This window comes from Arctopsyche grandis, chromosome 1 (genome assembly GCF_051622035.1).
Source record: "Arctopsyche grandis isolate Sample6627 chromosome 1, ASM5162203v2, whole genome shotgun sequence".
Taxonomy (NCBI): domain Eukaryota; kingdom Metazoa; phylum Arthropoda; class Insecta; order Trichoptera; family Hydropsychidae; genus Arctopsyche; species Arctopsyche grandis.
The window spans coordinates 4,718,661-4,729,652 of record NC_135355.1 but is presented as its reverse complement, the minus strand read 5'-3'; the positions used below and the strand labels follow the sequence as shown (position 1 = coordinate 4,729,652).

At 33.1% G+C, this 10,992-nt stretch overlaps 1 protein-coding gene across 1 annotated transcript; it reads left to right on the top strand.

The window, feature by feature from the left end:
* Nucleotides 1-1,504: 1,504 nt before the first annotated feature.
* On the top strand, nucleotides 1,505-7,808 carry Orc3 (origin recognition complex subunit 3). Its single transcript, XM_077433546.1, has 11 exons — nucleotides 1,505-1,630; nucleotides 1,897-2,052; nucleotides 2,142-2,320; nucleotides 2,395-2,500; nucleotides 2,572-2,810; nucleotides 5,046-5,193; nucleotides 5,268-5,393; nucleotides 5,469-6,095; nucleotides 6,957-7,193; nucleotides 7,265-7,461; nucleotides 7,534-7,808. Exons 1-11 carry the CDS (start codon nucleotides 1,604-1,606, stop codon nucleotides 7,628-7,630), a joined length of 2,139 nt encoding a protein of 712 aa, XP_077289672.1. The 5' UTR covers nucleotides 1,505-1,603; the 3' UTR covers nucleotides 7,631-7,808.
* The last annotated feature ends 3,184 nt before the right edge of the window (nucleotides 7,809-10,992 follow it).

Here is a 10,992-nt window from a genome sequence, read left to right as displayed (position 1 = left end):
GCTCAATGGGCCACTATTCGAAGAAGAGTATCTTCAAAAGTCTTCATATGTACATATGTATATATTTATAATATATGTACTCATAATAGATTGGCATCTTTGTTGGGATGAGTCAGTGTTTCTCAAATTAATTATTACTGATTTACGTTAGCTAAATTCAAGTTTTCTCATCAGAAGGACTTGCAAGACTGAATTTTTTTTTAATTTTGGCTCTTTGGTAATTTAGTTCAAATAAGATAGCCATTAACTGAGAAGAAAATAATCGAATTCAATGACAAGCTTGTTGCAAATTCATAGAAATACCGATCGTTGGCCACAAAACTGAAATTTTTTGCTCCAAGTCGGCATAAATACATGAAATCATAAAACTATCGAATTGAATAGAATTTGGAATCCGTTTTTTCCACTGCTAATTACATCTTGTAAAATAAATATATGGGAGGCGTATGAAGTTAAACAACGGAATTGTTGAAGACACGACTATATAAATATGATGGGCGTGAAGGAAGTAAAGCAGAGGCGAACCAACATGGCCGAGTTGGTCCCAGCTCGCACAATGCTGAATGAAACTCGACCATGTCGTAAAGCCGCTAAAAAATAGTATGCAGAAAAAGTTTGTGTAGCTGGCCGAGTTTATGAGAGAAGCAGAAGTAGTCCGTAAGCATGGTGTTGGATGAGATGTGAGTCGAGCGTGTTTAATACCTGTTTCTGCCATCTTAAATCGGTCAAATCTAAGGACGCTAAAGCGATCAATTATCCACATTTATGGTTGACCGTAAAAAAGTCGACAGTGAAAAAGTCGAAAATATGCATACATATGAAAAACGGTTAGTATATACATATATCAGTGGCGTGTGGTAAAACTCTCTCTCCCCCCCCGTCTTACATGCTTACTTAATTTGCGCGAGCAGGATACAGCAGGAACAAAAGGAACAGGCTTTTCCTCCCGTATCCTGCGCGCGCACATTTAACAAGGCTGTATGACAAAAAGAGAGATAATTTCACCGCATGCCACTGATATACATATATAATATTTATACATAGTACCGTTTACCATGCACCCTTTTTTTTGATATTTCGACTTAAGATCTTTCAATTTTCGATCTTTGCCTTCCGATATTTGCTTTTTCGACCTTTTCACTTTCGGTGCCGTGAGGTATACCCCCCCGCATTTATATATATGTACATGCTTAATAAATATTAGCACTTGAAATGTCAATCGATGGAAAATAGCATTTAAAATAAATAATGAGCATAAGTAATATCAAAGGTGTTAATGGCTGTCATCAACGTCCCAGGATTCTTACTTTTTAACTTAAAAATCCAAGTGGGCAATACTTGTACACCGAGCAAAAACTTTAATTTAAATTCGTATAAATATATTTATATAACTTAAAATTTTAAACGTTTGGATGTGTATAAAACCTTATAACATTTCTAAACAAAATAAAACAACATTTTGAAAATAACAACAGTGTGAATGTAGCATGGATGTTAAAAGTGCTCTTACGATCGTTCGCGCCAAAACTAACTGTCAAATAACATTAGCTTTGTGTCAACTTTTAGGTTAATTCTCGGCAGACGATAACAATCAGCTTTTTACATGGATTCCACGGTTTCTATATCAAAAGTGAGTTATGTTTACATTAAGATTGTTATTATTTATATAAATCGTATATATAATGTAGAATTTATATCATTTTTTTGTTGTACTTTGTTTTGTCAAATACAGTACAGGCAAATATGTCAACTTAAATTTTTCATATATCAATTCAAGTCATATACCTATTCTAAGTGTATTTCAATTCAAATTTTTATCAAATTTATAAATTTAATATTCTATTTATTACTCTTAATACAAATACTAATGTGTACGTTTTTAATTTGCCTTTACAGGGCTGTTTCATATATAATAACGGCTTCAACAAGAAAAAGCATCATCGAAAAGAGAAGAAAGCCCACAATGTTTCACTCTTCAACGAGCACTTTATATCGGATGATTGGTACAAAAGTTTTAAATCCTTATGGAACGACGTCGAAGAAAGACTTCAGGTTTCAAAAATGAATCACACAATCAAATCTGCGCAAGATTTAAACCGAAACAAATCCTATGTTAATAAAATCATTCCATACAATTTCAGGCATTGAATAACGAAACATACGGTAGAATTTTAAAAGGACTAGTACATTTTGTAAAAGAATGTCATAATGATGAAACCTCGGCATTTTTTAGTGAAATCCTCCCGTGTGCCACACTTCTAACAGGAATTAATCATCCTGATCATACAACACAATTTGAAGCATTAAAAGAACAATTGCTGTAAGTATTCAATCACTCGACATACTTTAATCTGTTTTTTATACATATTATATTAATATGTAATCATATTCCAGTTGTAAAGTCACACCGCACGTAACTATAGTCAGGTCTCAAAACTCCTCGACGATCAAACTCTTAATTGAAAACATTGTATCGCATTTTATCAACGCCGACTGCCTAGTAAGTGTACAATTTCATTGTGTATTCGATTGTTAAAATCATTCTATAATTTTTTGATGTGATATTCGCAGGATTTGAAGTATTCCGATGAACTGGACGATTCTCAAAATGATACCCAACTCACTGTTAAGAGATCTCAATGTACGATGGCCGTGCTGAAAAGTTGGTATCAAGAGTTGTATTCGACATATGAAAGATCTCCGACTAAAAAGAAAAAGTCCAAGAAATCGGCCAATCAACTAGTTATTATTATACCTGATTTTGAAAATTTTAATTCGAATACTCTGCAAGATCTCATACTTATTCTTAGGTACTTTTTTGATTGAGCAACAAAACAAATTACCAGAGTGAAGACTCATCAATCTATACTAAATTTGGTTACACGACAATTGGTTCAAGTTCAAAAGGTTCAACGACAAAATGTACCCGACAATTAGTGCACTGACAAAATGTACCCACGACAAAATGTTCACGCGACAAAATGTCCATAGGTCCTAAATTTTCCTATTTTAAAAAGTAACTTTTTATTTTATTATATACATATCTGTATCTATCGATGTATATGATACTTTTTATCGTGTAGATCGCAGATGTTATTAAATTAGTATAAATTACAGGTGTTCTCAACCGTATCCAACATATTCTTATTTAAATTTAAAAATTACATTTTAAGCGAATGTTATTGAATATCATTTTAAGATGTCATTGAATTAGTTTAAATGTTAGGGGTTCTTAACCGTATCCAATATTTACTTATGTAAATTGAAAAAAATACTTTTTAAGCGTATGGGAAATAGGAAAATTTAGGACTTTTGAACATTTTGTCGCTTGAACGTTATTTCCGTGGACATTTTGTCGCGGGTACATTTTGTCAGTGCACTAGTTGTCGGGTACATTTTGTCGTTGAACCTTTTGGACTTGAACCAATTGTCGCGTCCCCACTAAATGCGATTATGACAATAGTTTTTGTTTGCTTAATCTCATTTAATAAATATGAACGTTTAAAAATATGTGCAATATTAACTGATTTTTGGCTTTAGCAGTGTTTATTTCAAAATCTAGTATTGCTTTGCAAAAAATAAGATAGTCAGGTGTTTTTTCCATCGATTGTGATTTTTTATTGCTTTAAAATATTTATAATTAATTATCTATCAAATTTTTAAAGCCAAAAGTATGCTTATTTTTTTTTACACTTTTTTCGTAATATGAGCTATTTTACAGATTTTTGGATTTTGCAGACTTTAATTCAAAATCTAATATTGCTATGCCAAAAGCAAGTATTGGAAGCAATAGGCACACGTTTTTTCTATAGACTTAGATATTTTATTTCTTTAAAATACATATAATTAATAATATAGCGAATTTTAAAAGTCAAAAATATTTTTTTTTTCGTAATATGAGATAATTTTGCTAATTTTTCACTTAACCACGTTTATAAGGGTTGGTTTTCTATCTCAATTTAGTTTTATTTTATCTGAACGTACTAATTCATGCAGTAAATGATTTTAAATTACAATATGAAATGTTCTAGGCTCATCGTTCATTCTTTGTAAGCGAGAGTGAGCGAGTGAGATGGAGTGATGCGCTCTACATTATTAATCTCACTCTTAAATCATCCATTTGTATGCATTTTTAAACTCAACTTAAAATAATTTATCGCTCGAATTAGTACGCTTCGATAATAGCCAGCAGCATAGCTCGGACGTTAAGCTTCTGCTTACCGTCAAGAAGGTGCCGGGTTCTATCCCTGAATGAAAATGAATTTTTCAGAGTATGCTGTTGGTCAGACCTGGATTTGTGACGCCAGGTTGATCGTTTCCTATCAGAGTTTGCCAATTTTCTCTGATTTCATTGTTGAAACGGTTCCCGGAAAAAAAAATTGGCTAAAAATCCTTCCTACCTACTATGTCACCACTATTTGAAATTTGATTGATGTACAATAAAAATTTATGTACAATTCATAGATGTCTCGTTAATTTGCGAGTTTTTTCAGTGTCTCGCAATTCAACGACTTATAATAAAAATGCTGCATTTGTATTTGTAATTGGCCAGGAAGGCGCATTGGGATTTACCTGTAAGGCCTTCCTGGTATATATGTAAAAAAAATAAAATAAAAAAAAAATAAAAATAGAAAATATATTGACATAAAATCCTTATAAACATGATAAATTAAAGCTCATAATATTACGGAAAAAAATAAGCATATTTTTGGCTTTTAAAATTCGCTAGATAATTAATTATAAGTATTTCAAAGCAATAAAAAATCACAATCAATAGAAAAAACATCCAACTATTGATTCCAATAGTCACTTTTGGCTCGGTAATACTAGATTTTGAATTAAAGACTGCAAAAGCCAAAAAACTGTAAAAATTTCCCAACACTTATATCTTAAACGAGAGAAAGCAACAAAAATTCATTGTCATATTCGAATTTAGTGGGTCAAACTTTCCATTTTGATATATATATATTTTTTGTTGCCAGCATAATTTATTTGTATGTTGAATTATTGTATAGAGATTTAATTTTGGATTATTTTTATTGCAGTTCTTATTCATCGACTCTACCGTTTGTTCTCATATTCGGTGTTGCAACGTCGGTATCGACATTGCATAAAAACTTTCCATATCACGTATCTTCTAAACTCAGCATTCAAGTCTTTCAATCACACTCGTCGACAGTGTATTTGAATCAAGTATATATTTCATACTAAGAAGTGAACTTATGTATGGAAAAAATGCGTTTATTTAAATTTTATTCAAATTTCAGATTTTAGAAAAGGTATTTCTCGTCGATAGCTGTCCATTTCAACTGTCCGATAAACCGTTCAAATTTTTGATGGATGTGTTTCTATTCTATGACTTTTCAGTTACGGGATTCATTCAAGGAATAAAAGTAAACTAATATATGTATATACTTGAAGTGTAATTTTAATTGTTTTTTTATTATTATATTAAATGTTATTTTTAGTTTTGTATGATGGAACATTTTCATGGATCTAGAATCAAATCTTTATGCTGTCCCAAAACGTATATCGATGCTGCAATCCGCAATCTCACCGATGAAGATTTAGAAAACGTACGACATCTACCGTCTTTCAGGCCGTATGTTGAATCAATGCCGCCAGAAACTAGAATCTCACTGCTTTTAGACAACGAATCGCTGACAGTCTATTTATCACAAGCCTTAAACTGCTTTCATACATACTTGTCAAACTTTCACACTGCTTTAAAACTGCTACGGATATTTGTAGCCAGTTTACCGACTGCACCTCTAGGGAAGCAGATTAGGGAATTATACGGAGTTTGTATTTCGTCGGCAGTCGTCGAATCTTCACAATACAAAGAGTGTATTCAACTACTCGGCTTCCTCTCCAAAGAAGAAGTCATCACCATGCTGAAGAGATCATTGAATCTATTGAACAAATCAACATCGTCTCCGATCGAAGCAAAATGCGAAGCTGATGATTTTTCGACAGTTTCGAAAGATCTGCTCGATCATTATAATAGTATTGAATCGGCAAGCTGGACGATTATAGAAACTGATGATGAAGTTATGAATATACCTGACAAATTAGACAGGAAACAATTGAAAGAGGTTAGTATTGGTATTGGATTGTCCAATTCAAGTACAATGGTTACTTCCCCACCCTATTATTATTTTGATTGTACCATAGATGTAGAATAACCTAGATATGCCTTTACATACAAATTTCGTTGGAGATCTTGTTGCCACTATTTGAGGAGTGCGGGGGGTTTAACTAGCGGGGAAGTGGTGAAAAAAAAGGAAGGAACGCAAAAAACGCAGTGTTCAGCAACCAGTTTATGTACATATGTACATGCACTGAAGTTTTATTTTGTTTATAACTTAATTTTATTGGACACTCTGCGTGACAGTAAACCAAACTAATAAAGCCATATTAAGAAAAAAATATTTAGCTATACACACTATATTAAAATACAAATGTATGTTACTATAATAAAACCATCATTAACTATTGCAATATTTAAACATTAGTAACTTCCACAAGGATCAATTTTAAAGCAGACACTTTAATATTTAGTTCATTGTTTTTAGATTTAAACTTAATGTCGATTTCTGAATTTCCTTCAGTGCCAACAAGATATACGCGTGCATTTAGAGACATCTGTGGCAGAGGTCTACATACATCGCGCCGATATTTCATTATATGTTAAAATACTACTATAATTGAAGACATTATATATTAATTCTTACTTATGATGTGTGATGCCATCCGCCTTTTTATGTTTTCTTGAGTAATTGTAACACAATTTCACTGAATACGTTGGCATTTTCGAAAAATGTCAATCGAACTTCAGACTTAAAAGCTAACTAGATACTGAGAGAGAGTGTGCATGCACTGTACTTTCTTTTGTGTGTGTCAGGGCGTATCTATGTATTCTATATCTATGGATTGTACCGAGTATTGTCTTTCAGAAGTTATTATCGGCATCGGCGAAGAAAAAATCTGCCTCAGAATATGAAAAAGCTAGGGAAAAATTGTTGCAGTATTTAACTAAAAATGTATTCGAGCCCTTTTTGAAGCCGGCTCAATCTCAACCGTTCTATGAAATATTTTTCTTCAGCGATGTATACAATGTGAAGAAACACATAGTCGGCACACCCAGAGCTGCTATTCATACGGCACTTGTAAATCCCGCGTCTTATCTACAGGTTGTTTATTATATATGGTTATTTTTGCATTTTGAAAGGGTCGAACGCTTATTTTCCATTTGTCATTTTAGTGCAAATGCTGTGCTTTACCGAGGGAAGAAACTATTCTGTCTACGTTGCCGGATCTTTCTATAATTTACAAATTGTACTTGGAGTGCGGTAAAATGATCAATCTTTACGATTGGCTGCAAGCTTTCGTTACCGTCCTAGATCCATTAGAGAATGACGATGATGATAATGAAAGAAGGGATATCGATCCGCAAATACAGTTCGTATTTTCACTACATATCTCCAAATCAGCTTTTTTATATTTTTAAATTATAACATTTGTTTATTTTAGAGCGAGGTTTACGAGTGCCGTCTCCGAAATGCAATTCCTCGGCTTCATCAAGACATCGAAAAGAAAGACTGATCATGTCACTAGATTGACTTGGTGATGAATTTAGTTGATTAAGTGTCCAATGTATTTATTTATTTATGTTTTTGTATCATTTTTTTTGAATAATAATCGAATATCTAATCATTTCTAGATGCAATTTGTTTTAATTACTGCCATCTATACATGTTTGTTGAAACTTATTTTTGTAAATAAACTTTTAAACATTTTTTTTTAATTAATAGGTGTCACTTTTTCATGAAAATTTAATATTAACGTTTGCGTATTTTTATTGATGGATATATCTCAATAAACACCAAATTCCTTCCCGTAGAGAGTAATTTAAATTGAGGAAAAAATTTTGTAAGGGTCAATTAAAATTTATTTCAAGCTGGGTGCAATAATGACTGATTTTATTTTTAAATTGGAATAATATAAACAAAAGAGTTGATAAATATATTCATTTGAAAGAGTTTCAATAGAAACATCTATTTTATTTATTATGCTTTTTCTATTTTTGCTTGATTCTTGTGTAGTTGTAGAATTTTACGACTTTATTGATACACAGCTTGATGTACATCTGTATTTGTAAGCGTTGAGATTTACGAACCGACAGTATTTATGTCATTGTGGTGACGGATTGGACAGTCTAAATAATTAATTAATTAATTAAAAATACCACAAATTTCACAAGTAAGTCATTTCAGACAAAAATTTCAGATTCTTTCACATAATAACACTAAAAATAACATGGGTATGCCAAAAATTGATTACTTTAAATATCTTATAAGAAACGCTTTATCAATATAGGGATGATATACAGAAACTTTTACCAGTTCATATATAAGAGCATTTTTTTTATTAGACAGTCAAGACGAAATAGTTATTAATTTTACGAAACATATATTCGGAAATATATACTTAAACACCAACCAACTGTCTTTGACAAATATTAAACATTTCTGTCGTCACGTTTATGAAATTATTATTATCTCCGAATTTCGTTATAGTATTTTTCAGAACCTTCTCGTCTGAAACAAACCAAGCCAAACAAATGTACTAACGATTCGTGATTTTGTTAATTGTAGCAAGAAATATATATGCTTGCGGCTTGCAATTAATTTTTAATTTTTACACTTTTGTTATTTTTTTTCTCTCTGAATGATGTATTATTTTCCTTTTGTTACTTTTTTTTATTATTTTATTTTACCATGTTTTCTGCTTTTGCTTTTTTCCTTTATTTACAGTTTACTTGTTTTTATATCTTTTTCAAATGTAGGCCATTGTGGCGCATTAGGTTCTTCCTGTAATGCCACAATGGTCCAAAACTATTAAATAAATAAATAAATATTTGTCCACCTACATTGTATGTATAATGTGTATAATAGAGGAAAAACTCAAGAATACTCCGCAATATCGAATCATTAGTACTAATGCATTCTGGAAAGGTTTACTTGCACGCAATATGGAAGCCAAATTTTTGTAACTCATGAGTAGAGGTAGGATAGCCAAGGGGCCGCTCATTGTTCCATTGTTGTAAATCCTTTGTAAAAAAGGTTCGGCAAACCTTTAACAATGCATTTACAACATTTGAACAATACGCGGCACGCTCTGGGTCCGGGCTTTACTCATGAGCAAATATCATCAATGTGCCGTCTAAAACCGAAGTTTTCGTAGAATAACTGAAACTCACAACCAAATTTAGCTAAATACCATTTAAATGCTTATTAAAATGTATTTAAGTTAGTTTTTAGCGAACTGGTGAAGCTTAAAGAACAGCACTGTTGTTGACGGTAGCATATTTACAACTAACCAATTGAAAATAGCATCCAAATCAGATTAAAGGTCAACCGAATAACAGAGGGTATCAATAGATTGTATTTTATTTTAAAAATCAATACCACAGTGACTTGACAGGTAGCCCCAATGTGTCACTGCGGTTATCCAAGGAATGTGCCAGTAAGTTAAGGAGTCGAACAGCTCTCGAGAGGGGCGAGTTCATGAGCACGTTTGTTCTAGCCCTAATGGGCAACAAGATCTCACGTACAAAAATCTTAGCTTCTCCAGGCTAGGGGAATTGTGAATCTCTGCCCTTAATAATTATATGAAATGCTTCCCATGAAATAAATCTTTGGGGTTCAAACTTTGCCAAGGAGTTGAACCCCAAAAATCCCAAGACAGAGGCACTAGGGAACAGATATGGATAAAATCCAAATGTATTAAGATATTAAAATGTTATATTTGAATAGGGTCTACGTGACGAGACAGAATGTTAAATGACAGAAAACACAAATATCGGAAGGCAAAGATCGAAATTCGAAAGATCTTAAGTCGAAAGATAAAAAAAGAGGCTTTTCCTCCCGTATTAATGTGCGCGCGCAGAATACGGGAGGAAAAGCATGTTCCTCTTGTTCCTGTTGTATCCTGCTCGCGCAAATTAAGTGAGTATGTACCGTTTACCATGCACCATTTTTTTTTATCTTTCGACTTAAGCTCTTTCGATTTTCGATCTTTGCCTTCCGATATTTGCGTTTTCTGTAATTTAACATTCTGTCTCGTCACGTAGACCCGTAAGATACGTAGGTAAGTGCACAAATTTATTTATTAGAATCAGGAAATTGAATTATTAGACTTGATGATTGTATAATATAAGTTAATTTATTTTGTACAACAAATGTTGTTTTAATAAATTTAAGACCGATTTGAATAATGTCAGCAATCAATAGGAATGCAGAGTGCTTTATGTCCTAAAATACGTCATTTATAAATATGATGAAGAGCAGGGGACCTAAATCGGAACCTTGAGGAGCCTTTAGAATTGTGTTTATTTTTAATCGCATTGTTTATGCACACACATACTAACACACACACATTTTCTAGATTATTAAAATTATATATAATCAGTGATCGATTCTGAGTTCGAAGCAGTCAACTTCTCGAAACTGGAAAATGTGGAGATCGGCCGAATTTGGACCTGAGGCCGCATTAATGGAATCGGGAGCTTGATGACTTGATTGGCGTCCAGCAATTACAAGAAGCCAAGAAGGGTAGCCTCGAAATTCACCATAAAATTTCGTTTGGATTCCATAAATGCCGTCGAGCCGCGCCGCACCGAATTTATAAGCTTCACCGGTGTAAATGTTTAGTGCGCCTATATAACTATCATAATAAACCGGTACCGGCACCGTTTTTCCAATACGTTTTTATCAAAAGCCGAAGCGATGCGATGGCGGCGGCACCCTTTACCAACCACTCGCCTCTCCTACCTGAGAGGTGGCCACGTGATCCTTTGTGCCAAGACGCAATAAACCCGCGTACAAACGCACAAATGCCCACGACCACCCTCCATTCGGTCGGTCCGATTGCAACACGACGAGAAGCCATAAACGACGCAACGGATCGAAAAAACGGACCGTTCGAGAA